General features: G+C 37.8%; 1 protein-coding gene across 1 annotated transcript; it reads left to right on the top strand.

The window, feature by feature from the left end:
- The first annotated feature begins 5,400 nt into the window (after positions 1 to 5,400).
- Positions 5,401 to 22,950, top strand: LOC128742328 (uncharacterized). The gene is made up of 3 exons (XM_053838660.1): positions 5,401 to 5,520; positions 21,718 to 22,467; positions 22,525 to 22,950. Exons 1-3 carry the CDS (start codon positions 5,401 to 5,403, stop codon positions 22,948 to 22,950), a joined length of 1,296 nt encoding a protein of 431 aa, XP_053694635.1.
- The last annotated feature ends 43 nt before the right edge of the window (positions 22,951 to 22,993 follow it).

Genomic DNA, 22,993 nt, shown 5'->3' with positions numbered 1-22,993 from the left:
TCGCAGCAGATTTATTTGTCAGGCGGGCGCTTTTTAACTAGAAGCACCAGAACTAAAACTAATCAGTTTCAAACAATTTTTCAATAGATTGGTCTAAAGGGCAACAACATATGCTGTCAAGACTTTGTTTTGAAAAATCCAGTGATTTGCTGCAAGGTTTGTCATATTTCAACATAAGCAGCATAATTGCTTACATTAACCCCTATAATCCGAAAAGTGTTAGATGTAATTAAAATTCACATAAGTTTACCTAAAAGCAAAGCAAAGCCTAGGTGCTACATTCCATTATCGAAACTTGACCTTCTGTTTTTGTACGACAGACTTCGCAGCCAGCTGTTAGAATAAAGGACAATTGCAGAGCCAGTTGCTACGATTCTATTGATTCCAACAGCCTTTCCCAGCCGAGATTCGAACATACGACGACTAGCTTATTAGCCCAGCATCATACCTGGAGGCCAACTTGGAGGAAGTTTACCTTCTCACATTATTTATTCACGGGGGAAAATCTCAAAAAATAATTCACATCTCAAGAAATAAAATTCAAAATTGGAATCGGGCATGGGTAAAACACTGAACGTAGCTCTTTTTATCTCTTTTTCATATACGCAAACCAACACGAAGGGTGGCTAGCAATTTATCGGTGGCGTTGAATTTGTAATATTTCTGGCACCAGTTTTCAATGCACCCAGTTAACACATTTTCGAGTTAACTGATATCGGCCAACGCGCTGGCAAGACTGTCATCTGCATACAATTTGAGTGAAGCCGCAATGTTTGGTTCAGTGGTCCAGGTTGACAGCTCTCCTTTCAGCTAGTTTCGCTAAAGCCCTATTTATGCGGAAACATCTATTAAACTAATGTTAAGCAATAAAAAAAATTTCGATTTTCTGAAATATTTTGAGTGCCTTGGCATGGCTGGTTTATGAGATACGCATTTTTAGGCAGAAAATAAATAATTGATCAGGAGTAGGATCGGTTTGAAGCAAGCTGTCATACATAGCTCGCTTCACAGTTCGCAGTTTGAAGGGTTCTTGCAAATCAATCTTGCGCTTGCAGCGATGCGATGTTCGGTGGTGGCTTCAGGAAACAATCAGTCCCTTGATATCGGCATCCACCTTAAAAGAGTATTCTCAAGTTTGCAAAAACACGTATGGAGGCGCTTGATATTTATTTCAGCTGGCCGTAAATTCGAAAACCAAACGCAAGCAAAAAGACACACGTCCAGCATATATCCGAGGATCTGTTACGAACCTAGCACACGCAATCCCGAGTGTTACTGAAGTGTTAAAAACCGGCGTCTGAAAGACAACACCGAAATGGGTTGCGGTTGCTTTTTTGAGCGTGCAGTTTATTTCATCAGGTACGGCAGCAGCGTACCGATTCAAATAAAATTTGTAGCATTTTTTAAATGCGGCATGTTGTATGGTTCAGCTTTGAGACATGCCTGTTTGGAATGCTTTTTTTTTAACGAGTAGGGAAATCTGCTATCAGACACCTGAGAAGACAACTCAGGGAGTGGGGTTTGGTATCCCGACCCCCCTACTGGGACGTGAGGATCCAGACCCACTAAACCCCTACTCGAGTCTCCAGCCTCAATCCCCCCTGGAACCACCTTATCGGTATTACTTCAGGGAGGGGCTATTGTGCTTAACGCACACTCTTAGATAACTACTGGACTATGGTAGTTAGGCTGTTTATTCGCCCTTGATCGGCTTTCCAGCGGTTTTGTAGCTCAAGTACGATCTGGGTAGCAGCCGCATTGACCGCACCCCAGACGTCCGAGCTAGAACACATCCTTTGGACTAAGTTATCCAAGTTTGCAATGCTTGAGAACTGGAAAACGCGAGTTCGATAATTTGACAAAAAGTTATGCGTGAAAAGCTGGCTTTTCTGCAGCTTTCGATACCTATAATATCGGATGAAAAAGTATCGATATCCGATAATATCGCCTGGTGAAATATCGATGCCGGATACTCGATATATCGAATGAAAATATCGATACCTCCGGTATCGATAAAATATCGCGCATCCCTACAACCCATGTCGTTAGCCTAATAAGGGGGGTTGCGAAGTGTCCTTTTGTCCAAAGCCTCTATGGTTCAAAGGTACAAGTACCAGCGAGCAACATGCCCTGGGGGGTGTTGTGGGTTCGAATTCGGTTATAATCTCAGATTATAGCTTGGTTCGACCCATGCAATTTCGAGCATTGGACAAAAGGTAGGAGTCACAACGACAACTTGTTAAGTGTAGCTACCAGTAACCCCCCCCCCCCCCCCCCTCACCTTTCCACTCTTTCCCCTCCATTCAAAAATTCTGGCATTAGTTTTCAAAAGGTCGCATAATGCATGCAAAAGGGTTGATTAAACCTTAAGAAAACTGAAAACTAAAGCCAGAATTCTTCATTACTTTCCCCTACCGTCTCTTAATCAATTGTAGAACCATCGTTTCAAAAAATGTTCATATATACTTGACCGCATTTCAAGACCAAGACTAAAAACACGAGGTATGGTCAATTTAGAATGTATTATCTTTTAAGAAGCAAACAGTATCGCAAGTCTGACAATAATTAAAATTCATTTTTACTTTTTCTCTAGAAATTTCAGATCCTTTGAATAAACACTTTAATAAGAGACCAATATGCTTTACCTTATGTATACTGTCGGTTTTAAAGGAAAGTGTCCCTGGCTGCAGGATATCGAACGAAGTAAAATAGGTAAGTCTTCTGAGATTTTACAGCCCTTTCGTTTCCCCTTTTCCCTAAAGTTTGGAGATGCTACTACATATTTAGCAGCTGTCTATAAACCACGTACTCATTATTGGTTGTTGTAGACCCCCCGTCCATACATTTTATTATAATTTGTAAGGTGTGTTGTTTTTGGTCGTCCCCTGACTTCTAATGGCCCACGTGGTTCATAGTCGGCCCCATACGAACTAGTTCATATTGTTATTCAGGTGTATTGTTCATAGATACGCTACTGTTTATTTATTAGGTTTTTAACTCAACTTTATGTTTTTGGCCTAATGTCACTCCCTAGAAGAGGTGAGATTGTGCCGAAGTTCATGTAATTTTAATATTATCAATGTTCATTGTAAGTGTAACTAAACAATCTTTGTAGCAGTTGTTAACTAAACATTGAAGTATATATTGACATGCTTTGCATCAACTTACTCGCTAAATTGTGTGTATAACAATCTAAAGAACAAAAAACTATGCTTTTTTGGTACAATCCCACCACGGCAGACGGTAAGTGATATTCCGGTCCCTCGGGGATGAACTAATGGCATTTAGACGAGAAGCCAAGCTGCATTGGCCAGGGATATAGCAATTTATATCGCTCTCTGAAAATAGATTAGATTAACAAAATTTTAAAACCAATTTTATAGAGAAGATGGAGTACGTGATCCAGCGAGGTCCAGGCTGGGCACGTGCCAGTAGATCTGATGCGAATTCAATTGTTTATATGGAAACATGTCAGAAAAACATTCCCACTCAGTAATTCCATAAAAAATGTCTGGTATATGTTGCCTTCGCCATCGCAAAATTACTAATGATAACGTCTCGAAGTCGTCTGTAAATCCTAAGAGTTAGCTACTTTTGCTGAAAACTGCGCCATTCGTTGCGATTCCCGTTCTCCGAATGACACCCTCAATGAAGATGTTAAACAACATATAGGATAGTCCAACCCTTACCGCAACCATCGGCGCAACTCTTAAGGACTCGAAAATGCCCCCGAAGGCCCGAAACGTGTACGTAGCACATCACTCGCTCCATGGTTGATCAGCTGCGTCAGATTGATTAATCCGGAATACTATTAGCAGTCTGCTCGCGTTGGACTGTATCATTTACTGCCCTGAAGTCCGTCGTATTTTTGAAGACAAGATAACTTAAAAATAGGATTTTTAAAGCAATGACGACATGGCTACAAAGTATAGGCACTTGCGTATCAAACTCGATATAGACTATGTTATCAATCTGATTGGGCTTTAAAAAAACAAACTCAACCTCCTCGTGCTGCTATAGAATATTCTACCGCGTCACGTTCCGAAAAGTTGAACCCCGTTGATTCTAAGTTGAAGTGCATTCATTCAACCTAATTTAGATTGACAAATAGCTCTCGTTTACGAAATTACTGTGCCGCCTCGTAAAATAAATTGAATAAAACTCACTGGACTGGACTTGTTTACAATTTACAACACCACTGTCGCTAACTAATCGTAATTGCATTTACAATTCTGAGGCATTGCAATACCACACAGCGCGTGAATATCGGAACGGTTCATGACGACTCGCTGGCCAATAGCATCGCAGTTATGCTATGCGAAAGGAACTCTCCTTAGATCACTTAAGTCTGTCACTAATTTGTTTGTCGTAGCACTGCCTGCAGTTACTTGATGTGCGACGCGACATATCTCACATCACAATCTCGTTCAAACAATTTTGCTGTAAAATAAACCGTTACTAAACGGTTGCTGCTGTGACCGATCCAGGCACATGCAGATACAATGGTCAATTGTGGCGATCAAAGGTTAACCGGCGATTGCAAGTGGTATCTAGCGATTTACGAAAGTGCTGCCAGACAAGGTAGATACAATTTAAAAAGATTTTTCAATGCATAATTGTAAAACGTTTGGCACTAACGTTTTTTTGAACTTACATGCACGATACTCTGTAACTGACGTAATAACTGATTTCAAATTTAAAGTGTTAAGAAGTTTAATAACAGAACAATGGAAAATATAAATATGGTAATAAATAAACTATATATTAAAAAATCATGATAAACCAAGAAAAAAAATTACGTTTATAGTCCATATTAAATTAAGAAAACACAAGAATGTACCCAAACTAGCTCCCCTTAAAACTAGAATCACTGGTGAACGCGGTTTATATTGTAATGAACTTGAGGGCAATTGAAATTTCTCCGGATGGTACCGGTACAATATAGACGCCAGATGGAACCGAGTCTCAGCTTCAGTAGTGCATTTACACGCGCTCGAAACGGTTGGTATTCGTCGGCAGAAATATTACGTTCGGGAGAGGAGTGCAAAACTTCTCCGTTATCGGAAGCGGAAAATCAATATCAGGATTTCTTTTGGCGGAAGTTGCCCTTTTGCTGAGTTTGACGTATCCTCTCTCTCTCTCTCTCTCGTGAAAACTGTAGTTGGATTCTGCACGTGCACGTCTCGTGGGACGGTCAATAGAACATCTGATTTCTTTCATCGTTCTAATGCGCTGGATGGACGACTGATGGTCATCTATCACTGTACGATGATTTGTGAATCAGCCTGTTTGTGAATAAGCATCGGGTTTGATTGAAACTGAAAAGAAAGTGCACCGATAGAAATTCTTTTGTGTTTTAAATAAATTGAAGAAGGAAATTTCCTAGAGAGCACTGATAAAATGGGTGTAAACGATAGTGATAGTGAAGAGCTTACATCATCGACGTCGAAGATGAATCTCACGATGCTGCAGACGATTTTTGTGAAAACTGAACCGGATTTGGTTATTGATTCTTATGAAGTGAGTTTTTACTATCTATTAATGACGAGTGTATTTTAAAAATTTAACTAGGTCGTTGCCATTATAATTCATTTGGATATTTCTTCAAACGAATCAATTTACAGAATATATATGTAGTTTAAAGATGGTTACTTCTGATGGGTGTGAAGAGCCAGCTCTTCTTTTTTCTTTTTCAATGAACACACTTCTGCTGTTGGCAACAAATTTATAAATCAAGTATGTGAGGCATCATTGCGAAAAGCTTATAACTTAGTTTGTACCAAACAATTGCACAGTGATAAATGAAAATTGAACAAAAAATTGTATTTGTACAGTTTGAAAAATTAAAATAATTTCCAGCAACTTTTTGCTGTTTGATATCAGAAGACACCATTTCGAAAGCAGTTTCTTTAATTGAAGTAAAATTACTGTTCATGGAAATGTATTCTCTATGTTCCGCTTGGTGAGAAAAAAGCAGTGAAAAACACTTTAAAAACAGAGTTTTTATTTTGTGCCCAAAATTGCTTCTGAAATACGAAGAGTTAATAATAACGCATTTCCCCTTAAACCGTGGGATGATCTTGCAGACTCGATAAACATCCCCTTTACAATTTTTGTTACACGGTATGCAACACCAACGTTTTGCCTTTCTACTATATAAATATATAGTATAAAGGTATAGAAATCACTTGGAAAACCGGAAATGGAAAGAAGGTCCTGCGGGCCGAATGTCATATACCATTCGACTCAGTTTCGAAAACTGAGTATTTTCTGTGTGTGTGTATGTATGTGTGTGTGTGTGTGTGTGTGTGTGTGTGTGTGTGTATGTGTGTGTGTGTGTATGTGACGCTTTTAATCTCACTCACTTTTCTCGGAGATGGCTGGACCGATTTTAATGTTCTTAGTGTCAAATGAAAGGTCTAGGTGTCCCATTGGTCGCTATTGAATTTCATACTGATCGGACTTTTAGTTCAAAAGTTATGTATAAAAATATGAAAAATATGGGACTTCATTATCTCATAGGTCCCTTAACCGATTTGAACAAAATTGATTGCATATGAAAGAGGAGCCTTGCAAACCCTTAACTTCCAAATTTCATGACGATTGGGCTTGTAGTTTGAAAGTTACATAAAGAAATGTGAAAAAACAGTATTTAAAACATATTTTTGTAACATATAAGCATTAATTCAATGAAAAACATCACACATTTTATTATTATTTGAAAATTACTACTAAGATCTATCAAACGAAACCGAGTTATTTAAAATCGGACAGTTCATTCAAAAGTTATTTAAACTTTAACACTTAAGCACCGTATATTAAACCGTTAAAACGTGTGAATTCAAAACAAATGTTGATTGTATTCAATGTGTGTGATGTATGTGTGTATGTATGTATGTATGTATGTATGTATGTATGTATGTATGAATGTATGTATGTATGTATGTATGTATGTATGTATGTATGTATGTATGTATGTATGTATGTATGTATGTATGTATGTATGTATGTATGTATGTATGTGTGTGTATGTGATCCCAAGCAACAATGTGAGTTTGATTGTACTCTTCTGGTGGTTTTCATGACCATTTTTGGTCTTGAATGTCATCATAAGAGTGTAATAAAACTCAAATTGTTACTTGGGATGACAATTTGCAATTTTTTAAATTTGCATTGAAATTCAAGAAAAGATGTTTCTCACTTTTCTGAATCAATTGTCTGAAATTTTTGAAGCCTCTTAGTGGAATACGAAATTTGAAATTAAAGAAAAGAAAAAACTTTTACCGACTAAATCCCACTATTTAATATTTATTCGCAACAGATACGTATACGCTTTGAAATAAGACGCTGTTGAAGCCTGCACGTCGTAGGCGAACTACGTATCTGTTGCAAATAAGTATTAAATAATGGGATTCAATCGAAAAGCTTTTTCTTTTCTTTGATTTCAGATTTCAATTGTCATTTTGTTCACTTGCTGTTACTCACAATTGTACACGAAAAGCAAACAGCGAAGAAAAGCAGTTAATTTAAGCATGAAGGTATAGTGGTGTATAGGATTAAAAATGAGTTGATTTTTCCAAATAAATTTATACAAATTTCAAACAAATTTTGCGCATCAATAGATGCTCTTTTCAATCAATAGATACTAGAGCTTAGAAATGTTATATGAAAAATAGGAAGTAAACGTTGCACGGTAGTAATTTTGTAAGATTTGTTTTCGTTAATGACATTTTAAAGGACAGATGTCTTATATAGAGATGGTCGGGTCTCGGGTTTTCAGACCCGAAACCCGAAAAAAACCCGAACCCGTCGGGTTCGGGTCGGATTCGGGCTTGACACTTTTACCAGGTGTCGGGTTCGGGTCGGGTTCGGGTTTGGTCAGAAAAAAATATTCGGGTTCGGGTCGGGTTCGGGCTTAGCGAAAAAAATAAGTCCGGGTTTCGGGTTTGGGTAATGAGAAACCGAACCACCTCCACATTGTTTTTGTAAAAGTATTATTTTAACATAATAAAATAAACAGTACTTTAATGATATTTAGTATGACTCAGATATCAGCTACACTGGACTGGTTGCTTATTAGACGGTTTAGTGTTTTCAGATTTAGATCGAGTTTAGACTAAAAGTTATATATTCCAGAATTCGTTAGTTAGATCATGTCATAACTGCGCCCAGATTAATACAGATCTTTTACAGATTAATGGCATTTATAATCCTTATGGGCGATATCTCGACCTCGTATTCATCAGCGAAACAGCTAGTTACTCTGTCCCGTCCCGCGCCATTGACCCTCTAGTTCCACTTGACGAATATCATCCTGCACTAGAGTTTAACGTCGATGTATACGTACAAGTCGCCCAAACTGCTGACCAGGACAGCACAGCGTTAAATTTTAAGAGAACTAATGTACCAGCTTTACTTCGTTTTCTCGAGTCGGTCAACTGGGATCCAGTCACAAGCTGCATCGATGTGGATGATGCAACACTGCAGTTCAACCTCATTTTTCGAGACGCATTATCAAGATATACTCCGCGCTTTAAGTCCCCTTCCAAGCCAATATGGGGTAATGCACACCTTCGCTTACTCAAGAGACTCCGTGCATCTGCATTACGTAAATATACCCGCCGTCGTTGTTCCATTACAAAAATGGCTTTTAATGTCGCTAGCGCCAATTATCGTCGATACAATCGTCAGAGATATTCTTGCTATGTTCGCAAAACCCAAGAGCAATTACGACGGTTTCCTGCCAAATTTTGGTCATTCGTTAAAAGCAAAACCAACGATCATGGTCTTCCTGCAAACATAACCCGTGGAGATGTTGTGGCAACGTCGAACGCGGAGAAAAGTGAACTCTTTGCTGACCATTTCTCTACAATTTTCAACCCTCCAACTTGTGCAATGGTCGACAATCAATGTGTAGAACATATTCCGGCTAATCTGATCGATCTAGATACTTTTACTATCACTGAAGATATGTTAATGAAAGCTACACGAAAATTAAAGCCATCCTATGCACCGGGACCAGATGGAGTGCCGTCAGCAATTCTAAAAACTTGTATATCTATGGTCAAAATTCCTTTGTTACGGATTTTCAACCTTTCAATGGAGCAGGTGAAATTTCCTTCTGAATGGAAAAAGTCAGTCATGTTTCCTGTCTTCAAAAAAGGACTGAAACAGCTGGTTGAAAACTACCGTGGAATTACATCACTTTGTTCCGGATCTAAGCTTTTGGAGTTGATTGTCTGCGATGTCATTATGTTCAACTGCCGTGGTTACATCTCTTTGCAGCAACATGGGTTCATGCCTGGTCGTTCAGTGAACACTAATCTAATGGAGTTTACTACTCACTGCAGTGAAGCTATCGGTAGCGGTCTTCAAGTAGATGCGATCTACACGGACCTAAAAGCTGCTTTTGATCGCATTGATCATGACATTGTCATTAAAAAGCTTAGACATTTAGGATTCTCCTGGCAGCTTTGTGCATGGCTGGAATCCTATCTTAAAAATAGAACCCTACAAGTCAAAGTTGGTACTGCCTTATCGCATGAATTTTCGAACTGCTCTGGAGTTCCACAAGGCAGCAACCTTGGACCTATCTTGTTTACCTTGTTCTTCAACGATGCAGCGAATTTATATGACGGTAAATGTAAACTAGTTTACGCTGATGATTTCAAAATTTACAACACCATCGAAAATCTCACTGACTGCCATGTTCTTCAAGCCCGTCTGCATCGTTTTGCTGAATGGTGTAAAGTAAACAGAATGACCCTTAGCGTTGAGAAGTGCGTCGTTATATCTTTTCATCGCAAAAGAAGCCGGGAAGTTTACAGCTTTGACTATTCAATTGGAAATCATACCTTGGAGCGGACAGAAGTTGTTAAAGATTTGGGAGTGAACCTAGACTCGAAGCTTACGTTCAGACAGCAACAAGCATCAGTAGTCGATAAAGCTAATCGGCAACTCGGGTTTATGTTTAAGATAGCTCAGGAGTTCGATGACCCCCTCTGTCTCCGGTCGCTGTACTATGCTTTAGTTAGATCCCATCTTGAATCTTCCGCTATTATTTGGTCCCCGTATCATATGAATTGGATCCGTCGCATCGAAAATATTCAGCGGAAGTTTGTATGGTACGCTCTTAGAAACCTACGCTGGATCAACCCTGACCACTTGCCGCCGTATGAATCCCGCTGTCGATTGCTTGGTATCACTTCACTCGAAAATAGGAGGAAAATCGCTAAAGCTGTTTTTGCTGCTAAAATTATCTCGTCCGAAATTGATTGTCCCAATCTTTTGGAACTACTTGGTGCTGAGGTCCAATCTAGACATTTAAGAGCTCGTGATGGCTTCTTCAGCCTTCCTTTCGCTAGATCCGAGTTTCTACGTAACACTCCGTTTTATTCTATGTGCACAGTATTTAATGAATTTTTTCACCTTTTTGAATTCGGAGTTAGTAACGCTAGTTTTAAACGTAGACTATTAGATGTATTGTCCTGACTATTGCATATTTGTTATTTTAACCTGTACACGTTTAAGCTTGATTGTTAGCTATTAAGTTTGTTTTTGTTAAGTTTACTGCAACCAAAAAGAAGGGTTTTTTATGCCCTCCCGGCTTTTTCCCCAAATTCATTAAGACACAAGTCAGATGAATAAAATCAATAAAATCAAAATCAAATCAAAATCAAACTAGTGATTGGGTGGACTGACAGAAGACTACAGTTGTTTGCTATCATAAATTATTGGTTTCTATTTCGATTTCCAAAAAGTTTCGTGCCTCGGAATAGTTGTAAGTTTAGCTGTCTTTAACACTAAACATATCGTCGTGAAGGGGTCATTTGACCCATTGCTTTTCCGGTCTTCTCGCGAAAAATATTTGTAGAGTGAAGTCGGTATGTTTAGTGTTAAAATCAATCCCTTTTATGTTTGCTACCTTTAAACTAAGGTGCTAGTGCTTTAGACTAAGAACTAGCTTTCAGCTATTAGATACCGGTATAACATAATGAAACAAGATCCAAGCATTTCAAAATAATTTTTCATGTAAATTTTTCTTTTCACTTTTTACAGATTTCATAGAAAACTTAAGAGATATTCCCGCGAAAAGTAAAAGAAACGATTCTAGTGTATACTTTAATTTTTTAGAATTTTCAATTCAGTTCCAAAAGAAAGGTGAAAAAAACCTAAAATTTTAAATAAATTTTAGAGCTCGAACGTTATAGAGAATACGAAAAGAAAATTGCCGATATTTAAATCGAGGTGTGAGTTTTATGAAAATTAATATAAAATTCAAGTTCAGGGCGGGATCAAATTTAACATAATATAAAAATTGGGGTTCGGATCGGGTTTTGGTTTGGCCGAAAAAAAAATCGGGTTCGGGTCGGGTCGGGTTCGGGCTTAGCGAAAAAAATAAATCCGGGTTCGGGTTTGACCAAAAATAAAATTTCGGGTTCGGGTCGGGCTCGGGTTTGACAGAAAATTAAAATTCGGGTTCGGGTCGGGTCCGGGTTCGACAGCAAAAAAATTTTCGGGCCCGGGTCGGGTTCGGGCTTGGAAAATATGAAACCCGACCATCTCTAGTCTTATGTCATGTATCATGTTTCAACAAATAAATCAAAAATGACAAGCACTGAAAATCATATCGATCATATTTCCCATTCTCAAGCATGTTTAAGGCGCAGCTTTTGCAACCCTCTTGTTTTCCTAATCCTCCAACATTGTAAAAACGATGCGATCAAGCTAATGACTATCTTTTCATGAAAGTACATTCAAAAAAAGCATAAGTTTTGATTTTCATGCAAAAATAATTATCTGAAGGAGCGCCAGCTAAGAAAAAGTTCAATTTCTCTTTTTCATATCTAATGCTCTATTCAGTTATTTTTTCTAATTCAGATATACTGCAAAATTGAAGCCAAGCAAACTAATAGTAAAATTTTGAGATTAATCATTTTGTTGTTGATATTCTTTGTCTTCAAAGGCGAAGTATAATAATAATTTTTCTGAACTCTTGTTTTTCAAAGATGCTAACTTTTGAACACATGGTATTAATTAATTATCAAAAAATCTGTTCTGAACACATATTTCATATTGTCAATTCAAAACAAGTTTCCTATGTGGCTCTGAAGCCCGAAAGTTTAGGCCGACCGATTATAAAACTAAATAAGGTGTTACAAGTATTTACGCACACAAGGAAAGAAAATTTAATTATTCTACGCAATACGTTGTGAATTTTACTGGCAAATAAGGATTTTGAGGAATACGGAACGGATATTTAAAAATATAGTCAAGTTAATTATACATAGATGTTCCTGAGAAATTAAATGATGATTATTGTGACAGTAGAAAGGCTAGGTCACGCCGCTAGGTGGATTAATTCGGGTTTTGAATTTAACCATTACACCATAGTATAGTCCTATCTATTCAGAATTTTACTTCACTGCTCGTAAATGATAATACATACTTTCAAAATACCAGAATAACGATACAAATTGCTTAGCATACTGGTCTGATTGAGCAGTTTGATTCGAGACAAGATTTTCATACCAAATTGATAGAATAATATTTACTGAATATTTTGGTCTTAATGAAACGTACTGAATTTGAGTTATAGTCGCGAGAAATGATGAAGTTGCTACGGCTAAATTTGGTCCATTTTCTATAGTGGTGTCTGTGTTGTTTTCTATCCAGACCAGCAGGACGGAAAAGCCTGCGTGGTACAAACTCAGTTCGTCTGTCTCCCTACGAGCCCCGGTGTATGCCTCATATTAGAGTGACTATATACAGAGTGGCGCCAAGTCATCCCAAATGTATGCAATGCGGCTTATCCTAGGTTTTTCTTTCTCTTTCCTGCATACGCGTTGGATAGGTTGTCTGCTCGATTGGAATGACACTGACAGATAATTATCATTCCAATTTTGACATTGTCGCCACTCTGTATATAGTCACTCTACCTCATATATGCCTGCCTAGTTTGACAAACAGGAGGAATATGTTGCAATGATTATTTATTTTTGACTTTCTGCAAAACAATGTTGATAACCCGGAGATATTATGACAACTTCGGCTCAACATACCACCTAGGCAGGCATACTCGGTGAGCATACTTCTTTAGGCTTCCAATGCACCGCACTTAATCTGTGAGTTCAATGTTGTATCTGACAGTTTTTATTATAATGTGACTACCTTTAGTAAAATGCTTAAGTACATTTAAAGTTAGAATTAGTATATATTTGAACTGTCTGTACGATACTTTCGAAGACAAGTACAGTAGGATTTCGAATTTGGTAACAAATGCGTGTCACCTATGTTGCCAAAATTGAAACCGTGCCAAACTCGAGACTCCTTTTTGATATGAAAAAAATTAATGTAAATGCGTTAGAAATTGACTAAATATTATTAATCAACGATTGCAGCCATTTTATGTTGAAAAAGTCCGCCAAGAGCTATCTGTTTGGTTCAAGTAGGAATCAGGGGTAAGAAGGACCACATCGATTTCGGCTAGAAATCCTTAAATGTTCCACAAATGCGCCAGTATGCTTTGTTAATTAGCCAACGTCAAAACTAGAACTAGTGTCTTTATGCGATCTAATTTCAGCAGCAACAAATTAAAGGTTTTTCAAAATATTTTGTCATTTGTTATTTGTCCTTATCACTGGCTTCGGTAATACTTGTTCTACGTGTGCCGGAAGAAGTATAAAATAGTACGCCTTGCGAGGAAAAAGCAAAATAATGTAAATTGTTAACTAGGGGTAAGACGGGAAATTTTTCACGGAGTAAAAGCGCCATACGTCCGTCGCACAGTGAGAGGAATTCAGAAATAGTGAGACATAAGTAATAGCATCGAAATACATACATTCTTAATACATAGCATAATTGTTGCTTCAGATAAGTTTCTTCATTCAAAAAGCACTTTCTAATGAAGAAAAAATATTGGGACATTAGGGTGTCCCTAATCAGATACAAAAAATATTTTCTCTATTTTAAGTCAGAAATGATTCTTCCTACAGAAAAGTTGTAGCTAAACTATTTTCGATAAACTTTATTGAATACAGAAGATTTCTGCCTGTTACATGAAAGAAGCTATAGAGCGAAACTTTTAGGGACACCCTTAAAACAGATTTTTCGATCTAGCTCATTAATAACACTTTGTATGCTTTTCAAATGTTATAAGAAATTATTAATCACATTAAATTACACGTTTTCGTCGAAGATAGTAGAGCTCTATCTGTTTCCCTCTAGAAGCTATCACTGGTTTTTTAATTTGTACATGTAATCTTTAAGTGGGTGTATCTCGGGAGAGAGCAGTTATGAGCAGCTAATCTCACTTGTTGTTTATGAATCAATTTATGCTGTATCCCACCATGTACAACTTATTGCGGAACACTGTGGAACATCTGAGAAAAGTTACCATGAAGGCAACCGTTTTTAAAGCTGAAAACTGTAACCGATCGTTACAGTAAAATTAAATGTTTTTATATTTGTTATACATGTTTTGATAAACGCCCACCTATTTTGAGTCTTAGTACTAAACATTAAACACGCTTCAAACACATGCAACAACACCGATGGGATGACAGGCTACGGAACAAAATACAATAGAGTCGACAAACCGCCAAATAAATTAAAAGGAATCTATGGGTAGTTCTCAACAATGCGCCAACGGCCATTTGAATTCAGGCGAGCGAGTGCAGTAGAAGTGCAAAAATTTATTAAATGTTTTAAGTGCCAAAGTGCCAATCTCGAAAGGGTTCCCTATCCCTAACGCTAAAGATCCCTAACCCGAGCATTCAGGACCTTATTTTGGTGTATTTTTGAATACTTGTTTAGCGATCGGCGATCGTGTTCCGGAAGCTTGCGAGCGACCGAAGGCACCCTGCACTCGTTTCGGCCTAGGCAACTTGACGGTTGCTTACGCCTAACCCGTAAAAGACCAGCGATTGGTCCTCTGATCGTCCGCGATCATAAACGCAAAGGAGGATACCACCCTCGGGCAGCGGCCCTAAACGTAAAGAAGGGATTCCCTTCTCGGTCTGGCAAAAGTCGGTCTCGTCCGTCGCCAACTGATTTCCGCCAAAGAAGGAAGCGCCTGTGAGAATACCTACCTGGAACGCCTTTCCAGGTCGCCCATTCGTCACCCGCCATTCTGTCATCGACGCCATTTTGCCAGCCGGCATTGGAGACGCCCGTAGCCGCACCGAGGATCAGCGAGCGCTCGCCGGTCAAACCCCACCGCCACCGTCGATAAGCAGAGAAAAGCAGAGTGGTATGTACCCGTAATCCAACCCCATCGGAAACACTACATCGCACAATAAAACACATTCCTACAAAGAAGTTGGTCGTTTCGGTGTAATTTTTGTATCGCGAAATCCCTCCAGTTTGCCCAGTAGCGCGCCGACCTTGCGACGAAGTCCGGGTCTCGTGCTGCTGAAGTTTGTCGGGGTAGCAGCTCACTAGGCAGTTGTTACAAAACTGTGGAAACCATTTTCGTCTACGACAAGCAGACAAATTATCCCTGAGTCTGAGATTATCCTGTCTGACTCAGAGCCTCCCGCGTCAAAAAAGCCAATAAGTGTCATTCGGATAACATAATCGATGTAAATTTATATCTAACAGAATGTCAATTCCAATTCACTAGACAGCTCATTTTATGTGTTACCCAAAATGAAGAATATTACAAAAAGCAAACGTGCTGCTGAGAAATCATCGAAAATAACGTAAAGATAAGAGTAAATAACAACCAGTAGAGTAAAATAACGTCTACTTTTAGTTTCTAAATAAAACTATTAGTTAAATTATTCCTTCTCTCAGCACGTACCTAAGTTTGCTTCTTCTAGCATGTGTCTGAAAACCCCTTAAAAACTTGTTCCAATTCAGTTATTATTATTGAAATTATGTTTAAACGCTAACAATCCTTCAAATCTGCCACAATCTGCCTTACTTCGACATGATCCTTCTTACTCCTTTGGTGGTCCTTCTTACCCCGCCTGGTTGTGAGTATGAAAATTGTTAGACTTTTCATTAATTGATGATAAATCTTGGTAAAATGGACTAATCAATTCCTTATATAATTTTTAATGGTAGATAAATGAATGTTCATTCATGTGAGGAATAAGATGCTACCATTTTATTTGCCCCGTCTTACCCTAAGTTTTTGGCAACCTGCGATAAGACGCAGTCCTACGGCAATAAAAATATTATTATTCGAAACATTCTTTGATCGTAAACTTTTTTTCATGAACACACTGAGGGCATCAATTTTTTCGTCATTTAGAGCATATAGGCGGAAACTGACTGATATTTAAGCATATTTTGGGAAGTGAAATGTTTTGTGTTGCCAAAAACGGATACTTTTGTTGTCAAAATCCAACCACGTCAAAATCAAACCATGCCAAATTCGAAATCCAACTGCATTGATAAATAAGCAGAGGTTGGAAAATTCGCAAAATGAATATATACAGCGAGTATCGGCAAACGGGTTTTTCATGAGAAAACAGAGAAGCGAATCGTTTGATTCGCCTATAACTAATGAGCCACATACATAAATGCTTCATACTGAATATGCGAAAGTAAAAGTGCGATATAATAGCTTATGCTGCTTTTAAAGCAACTAACACTACTTTAAACTATTTCAAGGTGACATTATTTTGAATACTTTTCGGTGTCCCCGAGGCATCCTACACCCGCTAAATCGTCCACACTCAATGTGCAATATTCAATGTTTGAACGAATTCCCGTGTTCACAAGGATGTTACGTTCATGATAAAATTCAAAGCTGGTGGATGTATTATCGGCGAGACGGGCGAATAATGTATGTTCATGAGGGATGTTCATCAATTCAAATATACTGAAGTCGCTTTTTACGCGGTTTTTTACGCGAATATTTTTACGCGAATGTCGGAATTTACGCGGTTTTTTATGCGATGTTCAGAATTTACGCGGTTTTTTACGCGAATTTGGGAATTTACGCGGTTTTTACGCGAATTTCGGAATTTACGCGGTTTTTTACGCGATTTTCGGAATTTACGCGGTTTTGTTTACGCGAATTTCGGAATTTACGCGGTTTTGATTTACGCGAGACGTATCCTTCGCGTAAATAGCGACTGAGTGTAATCATTTTTTAGCGAATTCTCCAATTATGTGACAAAACTGGACAAATGGGACAAAAAAGTGAAAAAACGCGAGAGAGAAAAAGTATTAAAACTGGCTCATGCTCAAAAAAATGAAAGAAAAAACAAGATATAAAAGTGGAAAAAAAAGGAACAGGAGAGAAAAGGAGGGAAAACGAGACAAAAATCGAGAAGAAAACCTGATTTAATCCACCTAGTGGTGAAAGGAACCTTTGTTATACGGTCTTACTTGCTAATTGAGATAGAAATCTAAACGTCTTCGGAAAATAATTCATCTATTGGTTTTCTATTGGATTCTATTGGATCTATTGGTTCTATTGGATTATTCAAGATTGCGTGGTGCGTTTGTTTACATAAAATTTTTGGAAACTGAATAAGTTTGCAAACTTTGAACGAAATAGAAGTACCGTAAAACGGGGTAACATTGGTCAGTTCAGGAAAGTTGGCAGTAGTGGTTTATTTCACTTACTTATGCGAATGGTCCATTTGATCAATATTACCCCGGTGATCAATGTTAGCCCGTTTTACAGCACTTATAAATTTTGATAGTTCCTTTTCTTATGAAATTGCTGAGTAAGTTGTTACTAATGTGCGTAAGTGCAAGTAAAAGTAAGTTGTAAGAAGAAATATTATTCTTTAACATATACATTGCGTAGTAAAGGTCTAGTTTATGGGTTTTTGAACTATGCATAATTTCCTGTCATGCCATTCTATCTGATTCACATTAATAAAGTTTTTTTGAATAAATTTCATCAATTTTTATTAACCTTCGGTTACTCACGCTGTTGTATTTTGTACAACATGTGCAGGTTTCAAGCCATATTGTTATAAAGTTACAAATCGTTGTTTAACTAACTTACATTCTTCAATAAACTTGTTATGAGCGAAATGTCAGAATTATTCAATGCATTAATACTTTAAATTGTTAGGAAAACAGATCAGCATAAACCGACATCACAGAAAAGAAGCAAGCAGCATGTCAGGTGTACCGCAATTGACTTGGGAATTTTCTCTCGTTTCTTCATATGGAAAAATGGTGTCTGTATGCAGCAAAACTATCAGCAAATGTAAAATGTTTAAAATGTATCCATCTGTTGGTAGTCGAGTAATTCGGGGTCAAAAGCAGGGTATCTTTTATAATCAAAGTTCTACAGTTCCTAAACATAGAGGTATACTATTTTCAGCAAAGTTGTGTATTTTTACTGTTTGTACAACTTTGTAATAAACGAAAAAGTCATACAACGATTACAAATAGAGCTAAAATAGACAAACTGATTTTACAAATGCATATACAATAAATAAGATTTCTCTATCTTCGCTGAAGAGATAGAAGGTTACTGTCTTCAGCAAAATTCCTTGTAATACTATGCTCTAAAACTTTGCAGAACATATCAGTGTGTTATATTGAAACTGAAGAAAAACAATTTTTTTATTTCACTTTTAGGGGGATTAATCAAAATTAAAATTCTATCAGACGATAGAGCATTCAATTTCAAGAAACTCTTCCAAAGGTTTGATAAACTTTAAACCAAGTTTTCCTAGTCAAAACTCTAGTACGCACGTTTTCTTTGGTTTGCGCTATTGTGCGCGCGACTAACCGTGTTACAAAAGTTGACGCGAGTGTTCGAGGGTTAATATCTTTTGACCGGTAGAACCAATTCTTATGAAATTTTGTATATATATTCGTAGTGTCAAAACCTCTCGTTTGATATAAAAATAACTGAAATTAGGTAAATTATCTTGGTTAAAATCATTATAAATAATTGTTAATTTTGGTGTGGTGTATATGATTGCTCATAACTTTCAAATTAAACGTCCAATCAAAAAACCATTCAATAGTGATCTATCCGGCTATATTACCTGCCAAATGAAACTAATAGCGCATAAATCGGTTTGGCCATCTCTGAGAAACAGGCGATCATTTGAACCTTGTCAAAACTGGTTTTTTAAGGCTAACTTATAAACCACTTGTTTGTTTTCAATAAAACGTGGCATAAAGTTTAGCAATAATAAGAGCTTTAATTTGGTACTAAGATCGTTGAAATTGGTTGTGTGGTTCCGGGAAAAATCGTGTCACGTAGTTTTCACATTTTTGCTTATAACTTTTAAACGAATAGTCGGACCACGAAATCTAGCGAACAGCAATATTCTTCACTATAATACCTTTCAAACAAAAGTAATAGCAGACAAATCGGTTCAGCCATCTCCGAGAAATAGGCGATAGAAAATAAGCAGCGCACACACACACATACACACACACACACACACACACAGACATTGCTCAATTCGTCGAACCCTATCGATTGGTATATGCGACTCGGCCCTCCGGGCCTTAAATCAACTTCGTGTTTTTCGACCAATTCCTAAACCTTTGTTATATAGTATAACAAAGGTAAAACAGAAAAATATAAAGAATGGAAGAGAAAAGAAGAATAAATAAGAAAGAAAAAGAAAATGTAGATAAACTAGACAGAAAAAGAGAGAAAATGGGACAAAAGAGGAGAAAAAACGGTATACGATAAGAAGCAAAAGAACAGGAGAAAATGCTGTAGCAGAAAAAGAGGAAAAATGCGAAAGAAAAATAATAAAATGGAGAAAAAAAAATTAAAACGGAAGACAAACGGAGAAGACAAAAGAAAAATAGAACGTGATAAAAAAGGAGGAAACGCAGAACAAAATAAACGAAAGAACCGAACAGATGAAGACATAAAACGGGACTGATAAAAGTCAAAACGGTACTGGAAAAAACGAAAGAAAAAACAAGAAAAAAGGAAAAGAGGAAAATCAGGACTCAGGAAAAACGCGAATTTTGAGATAGGAAAAGAAGTGAAGCGGAACAGAGAAAAAGGAAACAGCGGGTAGAAAAAAAGAAATAAGAAGAAAAGAAAATGATAAGAAAAAGAATTATGAATAGAAAGCAAGAAAAACCAAAATGAAAGAGAAAAAGAAGAGAGACATAATAGATGAAACGAGGAGATCAGAAAAAAGAGGTCCGAAGGGAAAGGGTAAAGATAAAAATGAGACAAAAAATGGGAAACTGTGCTGAAAAAGAAAAGAAACGCAGAAAAAATTATATAGTGCAAAGGGATAAAACGTAAGAGAAAACGATGAATAACGTGAGATATAAAGAAAAACCCTAAGAGAAAAGCCAAAGCCAAAATGAATGTGACAGAAGAGATGAAAGAATACTATCTGAGACAGGGAAAACGGAATATACGAAACCGAAAAATAAGAGGGAAAGGAGATAAAAAGATTTAGAAAAGAACGAAAACTGAAAGCGAAAAAAAGAAGGAATGAAGAGAAAAAACGGGAATAAATAAATAACAAAAAACGAGTGCAAAACATGAGGGCAAATAGGACAGAAAATAAAAAAAATGGTGACGCGTTTAGCTTACGACATCCGGGTTGTCATCGAGAACCTATTCTGGCGACAGGTGAAAGCCATGGTGGATAGCCGTGGGCCATGGAGATCTGTGGTTTTATTTCTTTGTTCTGTCGGACCGGCGGACATGGACCAGTAAGTAAGTAAGTAAGTAAACGAAGAAAACCGGAACAATGAAACAGGAAACACGGGACAGAAAAAAGAAAACGAGAGAAAAAGAAAACGAAAGTATGAGTAAAAACTTAGAAAACGGTACAGAAAAGGAGGAAAAATGAAATAAAAAGTGAAAAAACAGAACCGAAAAGAAGTAAAATAAGAGAATGAGTCGAAAAATTTCAATCCTAATTTCGAGTCTAATTTCGTAATAAAATCTCAAGTCCAGTCCTCAATTTAAATCCAATTTTCAATCTAATTTTAGGGCAACTTTCAATTCAATATGAATTAAAGCTTGAAACCCAAATTAGTCCAAAAAAGCAAAGCCTAGGTGCTACATTCCGTTATTGAAACTTTGAAACTTGACCTTCTGTTTTTATACGATAGACTTCGCAGCCAGCTGTTAGAGTACAGGACAATTGCATGAACAGTTGCTACGATCCTATTAACTCGAACAGCCTCTCCCAGCCGAGACTCGAACATACGTCGACTGGCTTATTAGGCCAGCATCATACCTGCCAACTGGGAGGCAAATTAATCCAAATTCATGTCTAATTTAAAAAGTGCTGTGTCAAGTCCGATTTCAAATCCAATTTCAACTACAATTTTTAGTTTAATTCCAAATCTTATTTCTACTTCTAGTCTAGTCCAACTTTTATTTTAAAACCAATTGCACCCGAGTTTTCACCCTAATCAGCCGATATATTTGTAATAAGCGTGATACCTAAATAAATAAAAAATAAGTAAAAAAATACCTAGTTCAATTAAAGGGTTTATACGTTGATTGCTCTTGTCAAAATTAGTCTAGAATAATGATACGGCACCTCTTTTTGTTTGAAGTTTTTCAACATTCCTGGAAAAAAGTTAGTGGTGCAGAAATTTAGCGCTAATTCAGTTAACAAAAACGCTTTTAAAAATTAGTGAAATCACTAATCGTTAACCAACATGTTGGCTCAGCTAATTAGTTGTTAGCAGATTAGCGGAATTGTGCCCACCTCTGCTTTTAAATAATTAATTTGTGATGATCATTTCAAACTGACCTACCATTATTCGCAATTTTATTTCCAGGAAGCCAAAGGCTCCGGCAGAGGGGACAACTACACGGCCGCCCTGTTCCGATTGTCTCTCAAAGGTCACACCCGTGCCAACGACGGCAAAAAGAAACTTCGCTGGGAGCGCACCGTGATCTGCAAACGGTTGCCTGATTGTAAAATAAAACGGGAAGCCTTCAAAAGCGAAGCTCTCTTCCGCAATGAAGTTGAATTCTACAACACCATCATGCCGGAGTTTGTGACGTTCCAAAAACGCAAATGTAACAATACTACCACTGGTGGTCAAATCTTTCGAGCAGTGCCACAGTGCTATCTGGCCCAGGATGATCTGATAATGTTGGAAGATTTGCAGGTTCGTGGCTTCAGTATGCCCGATCGCCAGGCTGGACTCGGAATGGAACAAATGAGAGCAACTCTGACGGAACTGTCCAAGTTTCATGCGGTTAGTCTTGCCTATAGGAAGCAGCATCCCAGTGAGTTTTCGAAACTGAAGGCTAAGGTTTATGAGGGTGTTTTCTCGCGGGCCAATGCCGAGTGGTACAAAAACTATTACGATATCCTTACGAGGAATGCCATCGAAATGGTGACGCAAGCGATTCCGGAGAAAGTGGAGTACTTGGATAAGTTGGAGGGATTTTTGAGTGATTGCTTCGGTAATATGGTGGAGTTGGTGAACGAGGAGAGCAAGCTTTCGGTGATTTGTCATGGCGATTGTTGGACTAATAACATTCTGTACAAATATGATGATAAGGGCTGTATTAGTGAGGTTAGATGGTTCCAAAAAAAGGATTGAGTTCAAAGATTACTTTCATTTGTTTTACAGACGTGCTTTGTCGACTTTCAACTGATTCGCTATGGTTCGTTGGCTCTGGACCTGGCCTATTTGATTTACTGTTGTACGGATGCATCCTTACGCAAAGAGAATCTTCAAAATTGGCTTCGAATCTATCAACAGCAGTTGGTGAAATCGTTGAAGTTACTGGGATCTTTTCATGACATCTGCACAGATGAAGCTGATCTGTGGCTTCAGATCAATGGTGAGTTCAAACGTTACGCACGCTTTGGACTGGGAACGGCCATGGACATGCTTCCAATCAGTACCTGCTCGTCGGAGGAAGCACCGGATCTGTACGCAAGTGGTTCGGACTCGGCTGCCACGCCGCCAGAGTTGAACGTTCCGCCGAATGAGCTATGTAGGAAAAAAATGACTGACATTGTACTGGAACTGGTTGACGGTGGTATGCTCTGAGGATCTGAGAGTGAGATGCAATCCGTATATAATTTATCCTGTG

Source organism: Sabethes cyaneus, chromosome 3 (genome assembly GCF_943734655.1).
Source record: "Sabethes cyaneus chromosome 3, idSabCyanKW18_F2, whole genome shotgun sequence".
NCBI lineage: Eukaryota > Metazoa > Arthropoda > Insecta > Diptera > Culicidae > Sabethes > Sabethes cyaneus.
Note: the sequence above shows the minus strand (reverse complement) of the source record. Positions and strands in the feature narration are given on the sequence as shown.

Excerpts from the sequence above, each read along its gene's own strand:
- LOC128742328 (XM_053838660.1), top strand. The coding sequence starts at position 5,401 with ATGGGTGTAAACGATAGTGATAGTGAAGAGCTTACATCATCGACGTCG. Across the intron at positions 5,521-21,717 it reads TGGTTATTGATTCTTATGAA|GAAGCCAAAGGCTCCGGCAG; the intron begins GTGAGTTTTTAC and ends TTTTATTTCCAG. Across the intron at positions 22,468-22,524 it reads ATAAGGGCTGTATTAGTGAG|ACGTGCTTTGTCGACTTTCA; the intron begins GTTAGATGGTTC and ends TTTGTTTTACAG.